General features: G+C 45.0%; 2 protein-coding genes across 2 annotated transcripts in view; one reads left to right on the forward strand and one right to left on the reverse strand.

The window, feature by feature from the left end:
* Positions 1-361: 361 nt before the first annotated feature.
* On the reverse strand, positions 362-19,986 carry LOC117445098 (PH domain leucine-rich repeat-containing protein phosphatase 1-like). Its single transcript, XM_034080506.2, has 17 exons — positions 18,067-19,986; positions 12,424-12,620; positions 11,737-11,862; positions 11,423-11,571; positions 9,502-9,648; positions 8,380-8,607; positions 7,379-7,581; positions 7,096-7,156; positions 6,897-6,992; positions 6,037-6,180; positions 5,690-5,890; positions 5,077-5,239; positions 4,152-4,282; positions 3,918-4,034; positions 3,108-3,302; positions 2,302-2,539; positions 362-2,157 (listed from the first exon to the last, which is right to left on the reverse strand). Exons 1-17 carry the CDS (start codon positions 19,652-19,654, stop codon positions 1,000-1,002), a joined length of 5,142 nt encoding a protein of 1,713 aa, XP_033936397.1. The 5' UTR covers positions 19,655-19,986; the 3' UTR covers positions 362-999.
* Positions 19,909-20,923, forward strand: part of tns3.2 (tensin 3, tandem duplicate 2) — a 55,154-nt gene continuing 54,139 nt past the window's right edge. The window contains exon 1 of the mRNA XM_034080407.1: positions 19,909-19,923. Within this exon, the coding sequence (XP_033936298.1) occupies positions 19,909-19,923 (15 nt within the window). The remainder of the gene's footprint in view (positions 19,924-20,923) is intronic.

Raw genomic sequence — 20,923 nt, forward strand, 5'->3', positions numbered from 1 at the left:
TGGAACGCTCTCCCCGACCACATCAGAGCACCACAGACCGTGGAGGCTTTTCCTAGACCTTTTATTTATTACTACCCTTTTATTTTTGTTATTGTTACTGCTTTTTATTCATTCTACCGTGTTGTGTACCATTGTTTATATTGTTCCATGCTCACTGCTTGTAGCACTTCGGGATTTGAACTCAAATATGAAGTGCGTTATAAATGAAACCCATTATGTAACACACTACAGGGAAGGGAACCCCCCAACACCTATACAAATAAAAGCCTTGGAAAAACAAAGCCTAACATATGGCTACAAAAAGTCTCCTTAAGTACAAACATCCACTCCTCCACAATAAGTCAAAGTCAACAAGTTGTGCTTATCTGAAAACTTTTAATTTATTATATAGCAAAAGTAGCTCTCTTGTGCGATTTGCCATTATCAAGAAGTCTGTAGCACTGTTCTGAGAACATTCATTCAGCTGGTGATAACTGTAACACCCCCCCAGCATTAACTCAGCACTGCAGCACCACTCTGAACACCCGAAAACACAAACCTGGAATATCAGCCTTTTGAAATGATCATCTTTTCTCTCAGAGAATATTAGTACGCTTCAGTGACTAAGTCACTTTAAAGTATTAAACTCCTAGGAGTTAGTTTAACAGTTTTACTAACTCGGACAACTGTAAAGGCCAAGAGCCACGACACACGGGGGAAATGTCTGCTACAACACAAAGGTCCCTATCTCCAAGTACCATTTAACATAGAATGATTTTCCAATAAAAAAGCATTTCAAAGAGCTTCTTAAAATTAAAGATATGGTAAAAAAAGAAAATCAATTACATGTGAAGATTGTATCAATGCTAAGTGTTGTAAAAAATTGCATTGCGTTTCAAGGGGCATAGAGTTAACAGTAGAAAATAAAGTAAATAACAAAACACAGTCTGTCTGGTCCAGAAGCATGTTCAGAATACTCTGAGGATCTTTTGGAGGGAGCGGTACGACCTAAAGTGGAAGTTAGAGCGGTGCGACGAAGAAGTCTGCAGGTTTCTGGTAGCTGTGTGCTGGCTGGCTGTGTGTCTGCATCTGCTGCTGCTGCTGCTGCTGCTGCTGCTGCTGCTGCTGCTGCTGCTGGATGATCTGCCGGACCTCCTCCTCCAGCTCTGGCGGGATGATGAGCTGGTCGTCGGGGTCCGGCTGGGCGGGAGCGTTGAAGTAGCCCCCCTGCTTCCTAACGGGGGCGTCGGCCGCCTCCTCGATGAGGTCCTGGTTCTTCCCTTGGCAGGCCACGGAGCCGTTAGCACGAGCCCTGCGGCCCAGGGTCCCCGACTGAGCCTCCCCGCTGAGGCAGGGCGAGGACGGAGGGATGGGGGAGGGGGACGGCGAGGAGAAGGGAAGAGGCGAAGGTGAAGCCACAGCAGGAGGGATTTTTGTGCTTGGTGTAGTGTGCGTTTGGGGGGCTGTGCAGCCATGGCGGTGGACGTCAGCCTCCACCTCGACGCGGCTGCCGTTGGAGAAGACCCCGGCGATGGGCTCCTCGTCCTCGCTGTCCACCCCGTGGTCCGACAGAGCTCCGGAGAACTGCCTGTGGAAGCTGCCTCCTCCACAGGGCGGCCTGCGAACGCCGGCCCGCCCCGGCAGGTTCAGGTGGGAGGGGAGGGGCTCTGCCTGGGGCGGGGGCTCCTCCGAGGACGCGGTGGACCCCACCTCGCTGCTCATCTCCGACGTGCTGAACTCGCTGCTCAGCTCGCTCACTGTCCCAGAGGAGGCGGGGGGCAGCGGTATGCCATCACTGCCCACTGAGTAGGGGAGAGTGCTGGTGTGCACCCCGGGGCCCGGGCTGGGTGGAGGGGGCTCGGGCTCGCAGAAACAGCAGCAGTCCTCCGTGATGCTGAGCTGCACCACCACAGCGCTGAGGCTGTCGGAGCAGCCGTAGCTCTGAGCCAGGGTCACCAGCTTCTTAGCAGCAGCCAGAGCGTCCGGGACGTTCCTGACCGCCTCCACCGCCTCGCTGGGAGACAACATATCCCATAAACCCCGGCTGCCCAGCAGGAAGAACTCGTCCTGCGGGGTGAGGGTAACCGTGGAGACGTGCGGTCTGGGCGTCACAGAGGGGCACAGGAAGGAGTAACCCATGATCCTGGTGGAGTCAGTCACACCACTCACTTTGTTGTCCTGCAGGAGGGGGGTAAAGGGCTGTTAACCAATGACGGCATTGCAACTGTAATGTGTATGAGGTTATCACTTTATTAATAAGAAAATGAACCAATCATCAATATTTTATGAAATTGCTCAATCTGCAAATGAGTGTGTCTTTACCTCGGTGATGATGGCGTTATGCTGCCGGACCCTCAGGTACTCGAGCTCCTCTTTGACGGTGTGTGTGGTGGAGAGTTGCATAGCTTTACCGTCGCGGCACAGAACCGCCTGGCACCGGCCCACGTTGGCGGCCTTCAGGGTGAAGCAGCCCCCGCGCTCGCCCGGAGCCACCGGGTCGTGTTTGATGTGACACAGTGCGGCCGAGCCCCCCATCCTCTGACCCGCTGTGCCCAGTTTCCTGCAGCAGAGCAACGCAGAAAGTCTTAGTGAAGAGTGTGTATGATCTTTGTTACAGCTAACAACTGAGGAAGAGTTCACGTGTCTACTCCTGTGTGCTGCTCGGGGAATATTTCAGCATCAGAATCAGGTTTATTGCAAAGTATTTTTACACATAGAAGGGAATTGCAGTGGCAAAACAGGGTGCAACAAAAAGAGGAATTACCTTTTATAATAATAGGGCGAATATAGAACTATTTGTTTATTTATTAAATTAATAAACAGGGACATTCCGCATTAATAGACAATTCTGTAATCAGTAAGAGGCTATTTGACATGTGCCGTCCCAGGTCAGATGTTGCAGAGTCATCAAAAAAACAAACAATATTTGAAAATATGTAATAAAATCATAAAAAAAGCTCAACAGGGCTCACGGTACAGGAATTGCTGATAAAAACAAATAAAACATACGTATTACAATACATCACATTACGAAAACTATTGTAAAATAAAACATGTTTACAAGAAACGTATACATACAAACAGGTAAGCACATTTGAGAAATTATAGTAGTTATAAGCTGTGTGTACCTTTGCATGGTGAGGAAAGTGTTGGTCATGTAGTCTTCCTGCCTCTGGCCCCTGTGCAGCTCCTCTGCCAGCACGTCTCCCATGGTGCACTGCAGCAGGTAAGGCACCTCCACGTTCTTGTCCCCGTCGAATACTCCGTACAGAGCCTCACGGATCCCACAGAAGCTGTCCAGGGCCAGAGCTGCCACACACAGCCTGAGAACAACAAGAGGCACAATATATGACTGAATATAAACAACCCTGCTTTCATTTCATTCTGCCTGCTTGGTTTCAGTCTTAATAACATATCTGGATTCAGCACACGATAGCACACAAGGCGCGAAAGATACGACTGTAGCACTGCAGTGACTTTCATACCTAAAAACTAAGATATGGTTCATTACTTACATTTGAACTTAATTGTATCTCCTTTTAAGCTTTAGGGGTTTGGATCTCTTGTCCATGTTCTGCTCTTCAAACTTGATATTCTCCATGATGTCCAAGGTTAAAGACTAAACATAGTCTTATTGACGGTTTAATCCGTCAGATCTGCTGACCCAAAGTGTTTAAAGCTTTGCTGTCCAGGCTAAAAAAACATCAAACTGTTTAGCTGCAGCTCCGTACAGCCGAGTAAGAGCTTTTCAACTATTTTGGAAATGCTTATTTTCTTACATTTTCATTATAATTTAGTCTTATGCAGTTTTTTATGCCTTCACAGGACTTTTGTTTTATTTATTTCATTACTATTGTTTTTCAGAGAAGCGTGTGTGTACATCTAAATAAACGTGAAGTGCACATGGAGAGAAACGAAAATAGAAAGGGGGGACTGACTTGTTTTTGACTCCAGAGGCCTCTGTGTAGCCGTGGCTCCAGACTGCAGGGGCCCCGTGGCTCTCGCTCACACACGGAGCTGAAGGGGATGGATCCACCCTGAAACATTTGATATTACTGCAGAGAGGAGAAAGAAAAGGGAAAGAGGCTCAGCCAGTTGCTTCTTCACGATTCAGTACATTTACTGTCTTTTTTTCAGTTTCATCACTACTGCAGGATCTAGCAGGCTCGTACTTGAGGAGCTCCAGGCTCTTGTGGTCCAGGTTGAGGCGAGGGTTGCCTGTGAGGTCCAGATCCTGAAGCTTCTGAGGAAGCGTCTCCGGCAGAGTCACCTCCGTCAGCTCGTTGCAGCTCAGGTCAACACACTGACGGATCAAAGCAGAGAGAGAGACAGGGTCAGATCACAGGAGAGAGCATCTGTGGGGACCTTGCTTTTCAGTGTCATTTCTATTCATTGGATTGATTTACATCTGTTCAGTATCAACAAAAGCAGGTTGCATCGCAGTTTGGGTTAAACATGAAGGAAGACATTAGGAGGTTACGAAAGAGATTACAGGCTTTTCGATGTGCCCCAACCCCAATAAAGATAGAACGGGACAGAGGGAGACTTTTTTGTGGTCAACAGATTACAATGACTTTTCCAGTAGTTCCACAAGGTCCCCAACTAGGACCACGGTTCATTCTAATCTGATGGGGATGTTCTCTGTGTACATCTGTGAGAGATGTTGTTCTAGAAGGTAAAATACATTATGTAGTAGGGCTGGGTGATATATCTCAATATGTTAACGCTTTACACAACATGTATCTTAATAGTTGTTTTTTAAAAACAGCCCTGGCCCCTTGTGTTGATAGGCAGGCGAGTGTGCATAATGTAAACTTGATTTTTTTTGTTTCTTTGTTGCGTGAGAGGAGGAAAATGCCTAAGCAAGCCTAATGCCGGCAGCTTCAAAAACAACAAGATCAGTTGTACTGTATTTTTGCTAGCAGTCATTTTATTCATCCTACGCAGATCTAGCCACGATACATTCAATATATCGTCCACATATCGCCCACTCCCCTGTATGAACAGTATGTTTACATTCTTAAGCTCCAGAGGAACATCACAGATAAACGAGAGCAAAGAAACAGAGCCTATAATACCTTCATATATCACACTGACCTTGATCTCAGGCAGCTGGAGAACCTCAGGGAATGCGTTGATGCAGTTTGAGTGGGCGGAGAGTGTGTGCATACGCTGACAGCTGAGGATGGTGGTGGGCACGGCCCTCAGTCTGTTTCCACTCAGGTCCAGCTCCTCCAGCTGCTCCAGACGTGCCAGTTTACTGCAGGAGGAGGAGGAGGAGGAGGAGGAGGAGGAGGAGGAGGCACAGTTGTATCAGAGAACTACACACCATAAGTCATCTCTCATGTGACATAAACCTCATTCTGAAGCAAGGCTGTGAATATAACGTGATGTGAGATTCCTCTAGGATTAGGACAGCTCAGAAGCAAAGGAATGCGAGTTCATGTAAGCTTGTGTGTGTGTGTGTGTGTGTGTGTGTGTGTGTGTGTGTGTGTGTGTGTGTGTGTGTGTGTGTGTGTGTGTGTGTCTACAAGCCTGCAATTAGGTGCATGTGATTGGGTAATGTTCTCGCAACCTGCTTCTTAGAGTGACAGTGTGTGCATGCGTTTCTTTTTTTATTTGCCCTTCAATGCAGCAAAATTAAAAGGTAAAAAAGTTATCATACATTAATGTTCCTCTTCGACAAGCTCAGTTCATGTGCAGTTATTACCTGGCAGTAAACGTCTGCAGCTGGTTGTAGGCCATGTGGAGCACCCTGAGGTGGCCGTGTCCAGCCAGCAGGGGGACACACTTGTCCGTCAGGCAGTTATTGGTCACATAGAGTTCCTCCAGGCTGCTGGAGCTGTCCTCTGATAGGCTGGCTGCAGGGAGGTTCTCCAGCTTATTGGCTGACACGTTTAGGTACCGCAAGCTGTGAAGACATCCCAAAAGATAATACAAACTTCAACACAAAAGGAAACTGACAGAAATAAATAGAGACATGTTGAATACACAAAGATGAAAATAGACACGGAAACAAATAGAGCTAGAAAAGAAGAGGATGGATGTTGTGTGCACCTCTGCGCTTTGATGAACAGGTTGTGTGGGAGCTCCGTCAGATGGTTGTGTTGGAGGTCCAGGACCTCGAGCTGCGATCTCTCCAGTCTCTCAGCTAGCCGACACACCTGGTTCCAGCCTGCCAGCAGCTTCCTCAGGCTCCCACTGGACAGCGACACACACACACACACACACACACACACACACACACACACACACACACACACACACACACACACACACACACACACACACACACACACACACACACACACACACACACACACACACACACACACACACACACACACACACACACACACACACACACACACACACACACACACACACACACACACACACACACACACACACACACACACACACACACACACACACACACACACACACACACACACACACACACACACACACACACACACACACACACACACACACACACACACACACACACACACACTGAGTTGGAACATTTCTCACAGCCACTTTCAGTATGTGTGAGCAACCCAGAAAAAAGCTACCAGGATCTGATTGTGTTTGAAGGCAACAGTAATTGTTGCCAAAGGCTGTAAATTGAAAAGAAAAGAAACACTGCACTGGTGTAGGCGTCTTGCTACAGGTATCGATAAGACCCTTTGGAATAATACTGTTCCGTTTAAAGAGTCTTAAGAGTTACCAACACTGTTGTTATGAAGTATATCTATATTTACAGTATGTCAACAACAGTGTTGCCTCTTATAACAATGCTGCCAATTATAACCATCACTGATATTAACTGTAAAAGTGTTTTTTTTTTCTTCTGAAGACTTGAAATAACATTTTGACATAATAACGAACAATGGTGTTGGTGTGTTGCTCACTGTAGGGGCAGCTCTGTGACAGAGTTGTGGTTGATGTCCAACACCTCCAGTCTGCTGCTCTCACAGACCCAGGCAGGGACACATCCCAGCTTGTTCCTACAAATATATGAATACAGTCAGCAGCCTTCTTGGAACAAGCACATGGCCTTCTTTTCCACTCAGTAAATAGGGCAGTTGGTTATTCATAGAGTCTTCTTACCAGGACAAATCCAGAACAGTCAGATTCTCGGGCACCGGCTGCACCTCCAGGAGCTTCAGCTCTGAAAACACAATATGAACAATTCCTTATTAGCAGCAAAGCTTGTCAAAGTGAATGCCCGGGATGAATCTGGAAACCTAAACTATTATTAAAAAAATTAGCACAAATGAATCACATTAACAAGTTTGATCCCAACTTCCTCCTGTCATTCCAGTGGAAATGTTTTATCATGAATTGCATTGAAGTAAACATGTGGAGGAACCGGCATTAACATAATAGATACCGTTGTGTGCGGCGTGCAGGCTCTTGAGGGCGTGGCCGCTGACTCTGAGGAGGGAGAGAGTGTTTCTGTCACAGCGCAGGAGCTCCAGCCTGCAGAGGGGCCTGACATCCAGCTCCTGGAGCCCCGTGTCCCTCAGGTCCAGCTGCAGGATGTGCACCAGCTGCTCCGAGTCTCCCACTGTCACCTTTTGAAGCCGGTTCAGCCTGGAAGAGAGAACATGGACAGAAGGAAACAAATGAGCTGGAGATTACATCTCTGTCTTAGGGTTTGAAAACCTTTTTAGATATCACATTCTAGGACTTTCCAGGCCGGATTCTCAATATTTAAGGGCCAGTACGATTTAAGATGGAATCGAGGCTATGGTGCTAACTTTGATTGATACACTGCAGGCTGTGCTTTTCACCACTTGCATGTTCAGCGGATCTTTAACAAAACAGTGTGTTTTTGGTAAGACACAGTGCATAGAATTTACATTTTCGAGGCATAGCTAAAGGTTTGCTTAATGTTAGTTTCCCCGTAAGCTTGCCACGGTTTACCCTGCGTTACTCAATCCCTCCAGCAGGGTGCGCTTGAAACAATGTGGGTGACATACACACAATAGAACAGAGTTATTTTATTAAAAATAAAGTTGACCTACCTAAAATAACTTACATTTCTATTCATGCTCAACATCTGCCTTTTTAAGGAATTTCAATAACCCAATATATATTGATATATCTGAAAATCACTAGGATTCAAAGGAGAAGTGTGTCATTGTACCAACCAATTCATATGTTTCATTCAATTTCAGCTCTTGACACTTCATGTAACCCCTTGTTATGGCTGCTTAGTTGAACTTTAATTACTTGATGTTCAGATTTCCAATTCCACAGGACAAAAAGTCAGAAACAGGCGGGGATGCAGGAATACAGAGCAGAGTGTTCCTGCAGCATCTTGGGAAGTGTTGGATTTCAGAAGAGCTTTTGTTCCAGTGTTACGACTAATAATGCCTGTGAGTTTACCTGAGGTCTACGTGGCGAGCAGGCAGCCACTGCAGCCCCGTGATATCCAGGACAGAGAGCTGGTTCCCTGCCAGGCAGAGCCTCTCCAGGCCTCTGAGCTTCTCCAGGACGGGGGGGGCGCAGCTGAAGCAGTTGAAGGACAAGCCGAGGTAGGTCAGGCCCTCCAGAGAGCCTAGCTCTGCGGGCAGGGAGCTCAGGAAGTTCCCGTCCAGGAGAAGAGTCTGCAGGCTGGACACAACAACAAGAGGGGAGGGGAGGAGGGGATATGTAGCTCAGTAATGATGTGGCTCAAAATGTTTTCGATCATTAACTGAATACATGTTTAAAATACTTTCCTAAAGTCTACAGCAGTACAAGGCCATTTCCACATTAATGCAGCAACAATAATGACCTAGAAACATCATATATAATACTATGACACTGACAGAAAACTGTTCACTACATTTAGCTGATAATACAATACAGGATAAAGAAGTAAGTGGTTATTTTCTACTTTGAGTAAGGTATAGGAATACTTCTTCCACCATTGACCACAACTATTTTTTTACATTTCCTATATATTTTCCAAAATAGACGAGTCCCAAAAGAAACTACAACCATAGAAATAGGGTGGGGGAAGGATTACAGAATTAAATTATTCCATGCATGGGTTTCTATTTCTATTATTAAATAGTTTACTCCAAAACATAAATGTACTCTTATTAAATTAGTATTATTTATTTGTATCGTCTTTTATATACATTTGAAAAACTCACTATAAAAAAGTGCTCCCAAATATTGGCGGTTGTAAAAAGGGACATGTCTGAAAACGCTGGTGTATACAATGACTAAGCACTTGGCCCTAGATAGTCTTTATTGCAAGGACAGCAGCAGCATGACTCTGCATTTTGATCACCTGCAGAAAAAAAAACTGCACTGTCAGGACAGAAGTCACACAGCCAGTCGTTCACTTAATACAGAGAGGGATTTCATCTGCACTGATGGCAGCGTCTCCTACCCAGCGGTAGTAGAGGTCGCGGAGGATACTCTCAGCCCCCGGGAAAATACCTGGCAAACGATCATGGTCATTATCAGCGCTGTTATTGTTAAGCGCTGCAGCCCAGAGGTCGTGGTGTTTCTTACTTGTGCATGGTGCCTGCTTCCACGGGCAGAGACGAGAGACGGTTTCCAGACAAGTTCAGCTCCGTGAGCGACGTGATGTCACACAGGGACAGGGGGAAGTCTGACAGAGCGTTATTTGACAGACTGAGGCTCCTCAGTTTACAAAACCTAGAGAGGGTGAAGGAGAAATAAGGAGAGCAGGAAGTGGGTGGGGACAGGAAGACAAAGAGGGACACATATATTAATCTCTTAGTGCTATAAGACTTTAGCCTTGCTCTGAATTGAGGCTCTAACAAAAACAAACATTGTGAGATCTTACAGAACACCCTTCCTCGAGGAACATTACAAGAGGAAGCATGGATACAGCACTGGCAGTACACGTGCTAAGTGTTTACACGACTGAAATATGTCACCGTAACAATGCAGCATGAGGATCAGCTGGGTGTGTTTGTGTGTGTTTAACCTAATCCAGTTCCGAGAGGGGTCGGGGTGAAAGGCTAAGCCGGACCTACATCCTTCCGAGGGAAGGTCATAGACACGCCGCAGGAACACATTCCTTAAAAACCCACCGCCTGGGAAGCGAGTGTTTACCGCGGACCAATGGCAGTGTTTATTCAGTGCATAGGTGTTCATTGTAATCAATGTAATGCAAATCTAATCTGGCAAAAAAGGAGCACAAATCAAATGTGACCGAAATGTATGTAGGGTAAGTATTGGATAAGAAGCCTGACTTTTTAATAGAGAAACAAAACTTAAATGTCCCTGAAAACACACAGGATTTACAGTCCTGTAATAAACTCATTGACTGCATTAGGCTGGCACAAAGAACCTGACATGGCTTTCCAGTGATTTAGCTAGAAAGCTGTTCAATCAGGATAATGCCACAATCAGGATTTAGGAAGCTCTGCCATATGCTTTTTAAGTCAAAACACAACACCACTCGTCTCATAATCTGGCCAACTGCCACGAATACTCAGCCAAATGTGTATTAATGCACATGCATGGTAAACAAAGCAATTATGAATGACCAGTGTTTAAAGATTATTGAAGACTACTTATCTTCAGTGGGAAACAATGGCTCTTTGGATCGAGTGCTTTAGACAAGTAGATAAGTCAATATATAGTCTTGAAAAATAACAGAGCACAATATTTAATGTTTACTTGAGTATGTTTGATAGGGCACCTTTTCCGCTGCACTTAACTTAAGTCTTTCCTGTAGTGTGTTATTTAGGCTTTTGTGCATGTAAATTGTCTGCAAAGGCTAAAATCCAAAATGTTCCCCAAGTGGGAGTTTCTCTGTCACAAAGCCCCCCCCCTGCCTGAAACTCAGCCATTGCAGTTCTTTGTTTACTTTCGTAAATCAATGACATTCATAGGTAACTTTCACGCTTCTATTGGCTAGCGCACCATCACATTGTACGTGATAGGCTAAGGGGCGGGACATATCTAAGCGGTTGACAAATCACAACGAAGCTGGCCAGCTAACCAATCAGAGCATTGGTTTCAGACAGAGGGTGAAAAGAGGTGCTGCAGCACAGGCAGTATGAGAAAAAGAAAGAGCTTTTGGAACATTAAAAGGCACAAAATACAATTATGAAACTTGAACATTTGCATGATAGGGCCCCTTTAAGGAATTTAAAAACTATAACGATGTTGCTATATGAGACTGTGACCTTAGCGTCCAACATGCCCTGTGTCCCAGAGATCAGATGTAAACTCTCTATGGTAGTAGCTTTCCTTTAATCATCTGAAACCCACTCACACACGTAATCTGTCATTTGATATAAGCTGCTTTCTCTTCAGACCATATGGTAGCTCACCAAAACAGTACAAAAAACAAAGAGGGACATTCCACATCCAAAAGAGAGCTTTTTCTGTATCGGCTCCTCCTGTTGCCTTGTTTCTGAACACACAGCGTGGCAGTGTGTAGAGTGTTCCTCACCTGGTCAGTGCTGGAACTCCTTTGTGGAGCGACATGAAGTTGTTTTTGAGATTAAGGTGTGTGAGGTCCTGGCTGTAAAAGAGCTGAGTGGGCAGCTCTTCCAGGCTGCAGCACGACAGGTCGACCGAGTTCACCCTCTGGGACGCAATCTGACAAAAAAGGAAGGGGGGAGGGGGGGGGGGGGGCCTTTGATGAGCAACTTGTGACCCTAGGAGGCGGTACAGATTTGTAGAATCCTGCCATTCTCATCATAACAAATCAAACTAATGGAAGTAGACGGGGTAACTGTGGACATATTGCAGCACTTGGAGTACCTTGGAGGCGGTCCTGTGCCAGCGGAGGTGCTCTGTGTACGAGTCGTAGCTGATGTAGTAGGTCTGGCTCTGAGGACCAGCTGAGCTTAAAGCCAGACAGTGGCTGTGTCTCTTTACCTCTTCCACCTGAGGCACAAGACAAGTTTTCATTACTCGTTACATTTTTTTAACACAGAAATATAGTTTTTTTTCTCTCTTGATTAATGGAGCCAGGCTAGCGATGTCCATTTCCAGTGTTTATGCTTAGCTTATCCTACGTGCCTCTATCTTTATATTTATCAAAAGGACATGAGAGAGTACATAATATAAATTCTATACAACAATAAAAGTGAGTTAATTCTCAGCCCAAATCTCAGTGACAACTACTAGTTTACCTCCCTGAGCTCCATGAAGAAACCGTGTTGTACCACTGGCACTAGTTTACCTCCCTGAGCTCCATGAAGAAACCGTGTTGTACCACTGGCACTAGTTTACCTCCCTGAGCTCCATGTAGAAACCGTGTTGTACCACTGGCACTAGTTTACCTCCCTGAGCTCCATGTAGAAACCGTGCTGTACCACTGGCACTAGTTTACCTCCCTGAGCTCCATGAAGAAACCGTGCTGTACCACTCGTCTAAATCGCAGAAAGGAATGCCGTGTCTTTATGCTTGATAAACATCTTTATAGAGAAAGACATGACAAAGTACCTTTCCTCCGATGAGGGGGAGGATGTGCATCTTGCCGGTGTGGGCGTGTTTGACAGATGAGACGATGAGGCAGGTTCCGCTCAGTGTGACCTGGCGCCTGGACCAGCGGTTCACCGGCAGCGCCAGCTTCCCTTTGCGCACGTTAAACACCCCCGAAAGCTGCACACGCTCAGAGCCGCCCACGCTGCGAGGCTTGCCTGGATGGAAAGAGAGAACATCGTTTATATGCGAATGAATGAGGTTACTGATGACCGTGAGTGCATTAATCAGTAAAAATACTGATTATTTGTTTTCATAATGGCCTTTTTGAACAAAGAAAACATGTTATTTTTAACTGAATGGCATTTTGTGGATATACTCTCTAACACTGGTTTTTTTTTTTTATCAGCGGGTGAGAGCTGTGTGATTATATAAGTGATTTGTCTCCAATAGCCTGTGGGCTGGGAGTGAGCAGTCACTCAGCCGTGATTTGTTGGGTTAACCCCTGGCCGACACACAAAGCAGCCGCAGTTCAGTTACAGTAGCGGGGGAAAGCAGATGATTGGCCAGAAGCAGGTGTGGGGTTCCCCTTCTTTACTGCCGTTTTAATAGAGTTAACCAACTGTAACTATGTTTTCTGGGCCGTTGACAGACCTGAAAAGGCTTGTTATGTGATGCTTTTAACACCACCACCTTGATCCTAACTGTTGCCCCCCCGAGTGAGGGAGACTAAATGTCACTCAGCTTTCACTGGGAGTAACCAACCCAAACTTAAAACTTATTTTGTTCCAAATAAGAGTTGTTGTTTAGTTCTCCTTCTTCATATATCATGACACACTACCCTATCTTCAAGGTTTGGTGGAGACCTAAACCCCACCTATCATTATTTTATTTCTTTATTTATAAAAAAAGAACATTTGAGCAAATGTACATTTTGCATAAAACGTTACTGAAAAGGAATTTATTGTTTCAACTCCATTTGTGTTTAAAATATTCGACTGCCATCCATATTTTCAGAGTCTGTTGTAGTTACTAGGGATGCACGATAATTATCGGGTCCGATATTAGGAATTATGATGTCTTCCCGATAAACCCGATACCAGTATGAATAGCCCCGATAATATACAATATATATTTTGGGTAAAAAAATTGGAAAACAAAAATACTGCGGTGTGGGTGGATTGGGATGAGGGGCGCTTGTTTTCACTTGGCTCCTCCCGTTTTGCCAGTACTGTGGTATTAGTGGTTTAGGAAGAGGGGAGTTCTTCACAAATCCAGCGCTCCCTAATACTTCGAACCTGATCAGTCACCTGAAACATTGCCATCGCTACGATGGTGTGTACGAAGACAATAATACAATAGAGTGTGTGTGTGTGTGTGTGTGTAGTGCTGCGTACCTGGACTCACATTCAGGTTCAGGTCCGGACTCAAGTCCAGAGGTTCAGGTTCAGGTCCGGACTCAAGTCCAGAGGTTCAGGTTCAGGTCCGGACTTATAAGTCCGGACCTGAACCCATGGCTTGTGTCAAGTTGTGTGACTAAAGTGAACTTATTGTGAGCTAATTATCAATTGAAAATTAACAATAATCAACTAAAATTCAAACTCATCAGGTTTGTGGTGCTCCCATCTAACTTGTGTCTACATTTCTCTACAAAGTACAAATGTAAAAATAACACTTTTTGCCACTTAGTCTACAAATGACTTATGAGTCTATGACAGCAACTACAGTGAACTACTACAAAGTTCAAACATTTATTTCATTTACCAAACTAAAGTAACCAAACAGTCCCTGAGCTGACTGAGCCTAAATCCCTAAAACTTTGCTGAAAGGTAGAGTGTAGAGTAGACTATACGCATTACACTGTTACACACCTACTATACAGTATAGGCTACACTGTGAGTGTACTGTACAGTCAGAGTGTACTGTACTGTCTGTACACCATGTATTTTCTACAACTCTACATGTGTACATTATACAGTACATACTACATACATAGTGATGTACATACATACTGTTAGAAATTAAAATCAATGTTGATATGGCCTAATTTTGAATTAAATAGACTATTTAATTTAAATCAGTTTTATTCTGAAAAAAACGGAAGTTCACACTATTTACTTAATACTTTTATTCTGAAAATTCTTCACGTCCGGTTAGCATTAGCATGTGGCGAAATGCTCCGTTTTCAAACCGTGAATCGAAGGTGAAAGGACATGTGATGTTGTACACTGAGCACACTGGGATTAGCACTCATTTATTGACGCTGAATAACGTTTATCAGGGAATGTTTAAATAACCACAGACACCAGAATATACGTAAGTGCTAGTTTTTTTTGCGAGTCCATGTACCGGTTCCTGACGTTCCGGTTTTAACCGGACTTGAACCGAAACTTTTTACAAGTCCAGTACCGGTTCGGCGTACCGGTACGCAGCACTATGTGTGTGTAATGTATGTGTGTGTGCGCGCACGCATGCATTGGAGATATGTGCAACTCAAGGCATATGCTCGAACCGGAGCTGCCTGGACGCTGCAATCATGTTGCCGAGTGTGCTGACTTTTCGTACAATGTCCCACTGTCTGGCTTCCTGCATAAAGTCAAGTGCTCGGCGTAGTTGTGGCGAAATGCCGCTCCTCTGTTTTCATTTAAACAGCTCCTTATATCCGTTAGCGCAGCTAGCTAGCACCAGATGCTAACAACAACAATGCACGTAAGGTCTCTCTCTCGCTCGCTCGGACCACACATACACACACCCTCCAGATGGCCAGTCGGTGCCTGCCGGTGAGCGTGGAAGTGTGGTCTGCCACAAGCGGGCGACAGGAGCGGGGCTGTCAGCATCAGCTTGTAGATGGTATTTTAAACTCGATGCGCTCTGAAACTACGGGGCGGCCAAGGAAAAAAAAATACACATGCGTTAATCGCGTTAAAATAATTAGTGGCGTAATTTTTTTTTATTATCGGTCTTGAGAAGCAGGAAGTTATCGGTATCGGTTTCAAAAACCCAATATCGTGCATCCCTAGTACCCTCAGCTCCAACATGATCAACATGATGTCGCTAAATATATATAAAGATGGGAAGAAAGCTACTAAAGGAGGAAAAAACATGACAATAAACTAAGACCTGGTGGTTACAAACAAAATCGAGTATCATATTTAGACAAAGAGTTAGTGTGTATTTTCACCCATTTTTGACAACAGTCAGTCAGTGAGCATATGATTGGATAAATGTGACATTAACTCAGGGAGGGGGGGGGGGGGGATCAGCGGGAATTCACACCCCGTTTTAATCTAAACAATAATGCGGAATGTGTATTGTGCGGGTCCACCCTTCCCTGGGCGGTGCAGCCCAGACATAGTGTGTAAATATATATAACACACATGTCCTTTCCTTCCGTCTATTCCTCTGACTGGGGAACATCCTGTCTCTCATCAAGCCGCCAATAGCCATTTCCTGTTAGCACTACAACTTTTGGTGCATCTTGTCCCTAAGGGCAACGACCATTCCCGTTCATGTTTCTTATTATGTTCACACCACAAAGAAAACACAAGAAGCCTGCATGTATTTAGTGAGTTTTGGGCACAAGTAGCTCATCAGATAAGTTTGTTGGTTGCTGGGTTTCACCTTGGGAGAAACGCAGTGACCTTCTGGGTACTGCAGATCTGCGCTGAAGAGGAGCCTGCTGCTGCCACGGTCTCAGAGAGATCCAAAACACTGAGGAGGTGAAATCCGAGTTCCACTAAGGTCACTTTTTTCTTACTGTCAGCACAGTCTCTCTGTGTGTGTGTGTGTGTGTGTGTGTGTGTGTGTGTGTGTGTGTGTGTGTGTGTGTGTGTGTGTGTGTGTGTGTGTGTGTGTGTGTGTGTGTGTGTGTGTGTGTGGGATAGTGCTGAGTCAATCTCCTAAAGTTCTGCACATCAATATTAACAAACAAATCAAACTTTACACAGGACATTGTGTAGCAAAAGTATTTTCCTGTGTATTAATAGAACGTTGTACTTATCATGACTAGGGCTGGGCTACGTGAGGGAAATCCTCCACCAAAACACCAAAATATCCATAATGTGACAATATTGTAGGGTTGGCCATAGATGCGGAATGTCACACAATGACCATTCTGATAAATAATCATTAGTAATGTAGATTTCATGACTAAGCAGGCACAGGAAATAATAGAACTGCTAGAAAAGAGAGGTACAAAATGACGTCACTCGACTGTAAAGCAGCCTTTGGAACCAGGAAATGACACTTATGATGTGATATACCCAAAATATAACATGTTGTCTACTCTCAAATCACAATGTCGATATTATATCAATATACATTTTTCCAATTTAACTTCAAATTCCTCCTTTCGACACCATTATGAAAGTCACTTCCTATCGTACCACCACCTCTATAAGGACATTGTCCACTTCCCTGTCATGCCATCCTTCACTGCTTGTTTCACTGTGGCTGTGTGTTTGTCTGCAATGGCTGGAAAGGCCCCTGCTTTCAGCGGCCTCACTCTACGTCATGCTTTGTTCCTCTGTCATGTTACTCTCACTGTGGTAGCCAAGGGGCGGGGGGGTGTAGGAGAAGGCAGGGGAATTTGCTCAGCCCCCCGTGTAAAAATACAGGATAAAGAGAAAGCTTGTTGTGTACGGTGTCTTGAGTATACCTCATGGTATGTGTTGTAAAAGTATCTCATGTGTGTTGCTTGTGTTCAAATAAATGTAACAAAGGAACAAGTGTACTCTTGACGGAGACTTTACTCCGGATTTAGACTGCGAGTTTAAAAGAATATATACATTTTGGTAAACAAATATTTGCAGGCTTTTCCTCCAACATCTTTATCCCCACCGCCTTAACCGATGGTGTAGGAACAAGGTCAAAAACAAAATCCAGTTGTGCTAATCCCATAAGAGATCATAGCTGTTTTTCCATCCTCTTACCCGGCTTGTCAGCAAAACAGGATCTTTACCAAAAACAACAACAACAGAAGAAGAGAAACAGTAACCAGAATGCCTCATGATCGCAGGGCCCAAAGAGCACACCTGCTACCTCCAGATGTGTCTCCCAGAGGGGGTGGGTGGGTTTACAGCCAAAACACTGCGCATTGTCCCGCCCCGGACAATTGAATACACTTGTTTAACAGTCCGACTGACCAAACACAATGACAGCGCTCACGGTACACTGAGAATGGACGGACAATGAATGAGCCGAGACAAGCCGAGCACAACTAAAGTGGCATGGGGTAACAAGCAGCTCGTGGCTCAGTGGTCCAGTGTCATTGGAAAAGAAAGCTTACACATAAAGTCCAGGCTGTCTCATCAACATACATTCATAACGCAGAGAGCTGGGATATATATTGATATCAAGGGTTAGAGTTGGATTCAAATATTATCCTTTGTAATTTGTTTGTCTTTTTTCATTTAGGAAATGACATGTCCAAATCCGGATGCCCATTTATAAAAAAACAATTCAGTCAAGTGTAAAAATGTTTGCGAAATCACAGATTTTAGACCCTACAATTTTAGCAAAATGTCAATATTGAGGTATGAAACATGATTTTTTTGGATGTTCTCAATGTCAAAGAGGCCCTAGGTATATGCCCTGCAGATCTGTCTTTAGGTGTAATCCAATAGTGTAACATGTTTTGTATTTTTATTTAGACACAGTACTCACCAAAATAGAAGCGAATCAGGCAGCCAATTTCAGGATTCATGCTCTCCCCTTGCACCCTCCATGCCTCTTCAAAGCCCAGATTAGTGAGGTACTCATTTAATATCTGAAGTGGCTTCTCATCGTCCCCCAGCCTCCGCACAGCTCCACCGTGCAGCTGGACGAAGAGAGCCGGGGTCGGGGTAGTATTGATGGTCTCTGGCCATACTCTGCACCCCCCAGGGACCTCCGGGTCAGGCTGGGCAGATGCTTGGCTGGACAGGGGCCGAGTCTGAGAGCTGCTGGGACACTTAGAGGGAGCTTTGATTAATGTGGGGGTATCTACATGATCACCACCTCCAGATGGGGGCTCATCTCGTGTGGTTGGGTTGGAAGCACTACCGGGGTCTGTGGTAGGCAGGTCCTCTTGCTGGTCTGCAGCAGAGTTACCAGCTGAATGTGTTGGAGAGGAGGTGAGGTCTACTTCATCTGAGGAGCTCTCAAACGGGTCATGTCCCTCTGTGGCACTGTCTCCTGTGGGGCTCAACACCGAGGAGTCTGTGCCCAAACCCAGCCCATCACTGAGCGAGTCCCGGTGCTCTGTGCTCCTGGGTCCACCTGGGCTGAAGTCCTCACAGGTGCTGCTCTCCATATCTGATCCAGAGTAGACTCCATAACAGTCTCCCACACTCAGGCTCAAATCTATACTAATGTCATTAATATAGACCTCAGAGGAAGAGTTACTGGCGGTTTTATCATCCAACAAGTTAGAGGAAAGTTTAACATCAGGATAATATTGTTGTTTGTGTTCATTCTCCCCTGGGTTGAGGTTTTTGACATCGTGTGCATCTGTGTGTCCATTACTAGCTTTGCAATAATCATTTAAGTCAACTAAAGCAGCAGTTTTAAAGTTAATTCTCAACACAGCCCCAGCTTTGCTTCCCTCCAGCTTACTGGCTAATTCGGCAGCAGTGGTGTCCACAGTGCAGAGCACCGGCCGCGGGTAGGAGGGCGTGAGCCAGTCGTGGACGTGAATGCAACCTCTCCGGAGGTCCGACCTCACCCATGTCTTATCCGAGGCCTGGAGCTGCTTTGACTGTTTCTGCCGAAGAAAAGTCTTTCTATCTAGGCTTAGTGTGCTCAGGGGCGAGACTGAGGGAGCGGGACTCACCGCCTCCGCTGACGACCCCCCGGGAGAGGTGCTGGTCGGCGGAGCCCCCAGCGACAGATTCCTCTTGTGTCTCTGCCGCCTCCTGCCCAGCAAAGAGTTGACAGAAGTGGTGCTGTTGGCTGATGTCAGGCTGTAGATGTTGGCTGTTTTCACGATGGGGATGTTCATATTTTTGGCTGCACCGCCGATAGCGTTGGCAACTTGGTTTTGATAGATCCCATTCCTTATCGCAATCTGGAGAAGGGAGGTGGCTGCCAGCCCCTTCCCGAAGAGTTTCGCTTCTGCGCCCCCACCGTCACTATCCTCCCCGATTGAGGGTCTCTTTCCCGGTGTTAATCCACTTGGCTTCACGGAATTACTGTCACCGCTAGAGTCGGATACCCCCTGTGGTGTTGACGGAGTTGAAAGCGTCCCACACTTGTTTTCCTTCACACTTTCCATCCTGTTAGCTAGCAACGCCGACGCCAGTTGGTTAGCAAGAACAGCCTGCAGGTTACTGCTAGCCTCCGTTAGCTCGCTCTAGTTAAGGGCTTGTTTCTCCTGGCAAATGTGTGTACAGCTCCACGTTAGCTTAGCATGCTAAAGTACTGCGAGGTCCCGCTATATCATCCCATTTCGTAACATGCCCGTTAGCTCTCCTGGAGGAGCTAACAGGCTGGTCGAGCTGAGAAAAACGCCTTTTCTAGTTTGTCGCCATGGAAGCTCGGCGAGTAGGCGCGACTGCAGCGAACTGTACAGAGTAGACAGATGAGGTGACGGTCAACAGTACACGGTGGACAGGGCGGGGTCTCATTGGATATGAATTATGACACCTTCAAGTGCCTTGGAATGCTCGGAATTTGTAAACTCAAGGACTGCCCTACCCATTTTCAACGTGGTTTGGTGAAAAAACTGTGAAAGGGAAGTTTTTCAGTTATTTGAGCTGGAGCAATATTTGACTAACAACTTCTGATTGTTTTCTACATTAATCGAAAGTTTGTTTGATTTATAAAAACTACGGAGAAAATAGTGAGAAAAACAAAACCTTCTCATTGCTTTGTTTCGTCTAACCACTTACTTCAGTATTATTTGAAGGAATCACTATGTTTAAACTACGCCTTATTATGTTTATTTAAGGAAAGTCATTAAAAAGGTTATTACACATGAAATGAATAATCAATTATCAAAATGATAAATTTGTAATTTATGTAATTCAACTTTACATTTTCAAAGCTCTTCATACATTTTGAATGCATTGCAAACATATTGATTCCGTAGCTAATGCTATCAAATAAATGTAGGAATGTGAACAGCAAGATATGATATACTGTATATACAATATCTACTTTTGATATTCCAATAAATATAACAAAAAGAAAACGCCACAGGAACCTCGTAGCGTAAGCGCTTCAAGTATATCTTTCAACCACAGAAGATACGAAGTACGAGCTTTAATGAGCTAGTGAAGGCAACACAAAGTACTGCATGGTTTAAGGAAACAGGGGATATCTGCAACTCGTCTTCTGGCGCCACCTAGTGGGATATATGCCCAATCACCTTGTCGACCTGTAATAGTATTATTATCTTGTTATTTAGTAATCAGATCCTTTCTTGTTATAAAAAAATGAAAACAAAACCAGACAATATGAAAATACTAGGATGTCGTAAGTGGAAGTATCAGTGTTACATTATGTATTAATCATTTATCATTAGTGATGTAAAACACACTTT

This window comes from Pseudochaenichthys georgianus, chromosome 4, assembly GCF_902827115.2.
Source record: "Pseudochaenichthys georgianus chromosome 4, fPseGeo1.2, whole genome shotgun sequence".
Lineage (NCBI taxonomy): Eukaryota > Metazoa > Chordata > Actinopteri > Perciformes > Channichthyidae > Pseudochaenichthys > Pseudochaenichthys georgianus.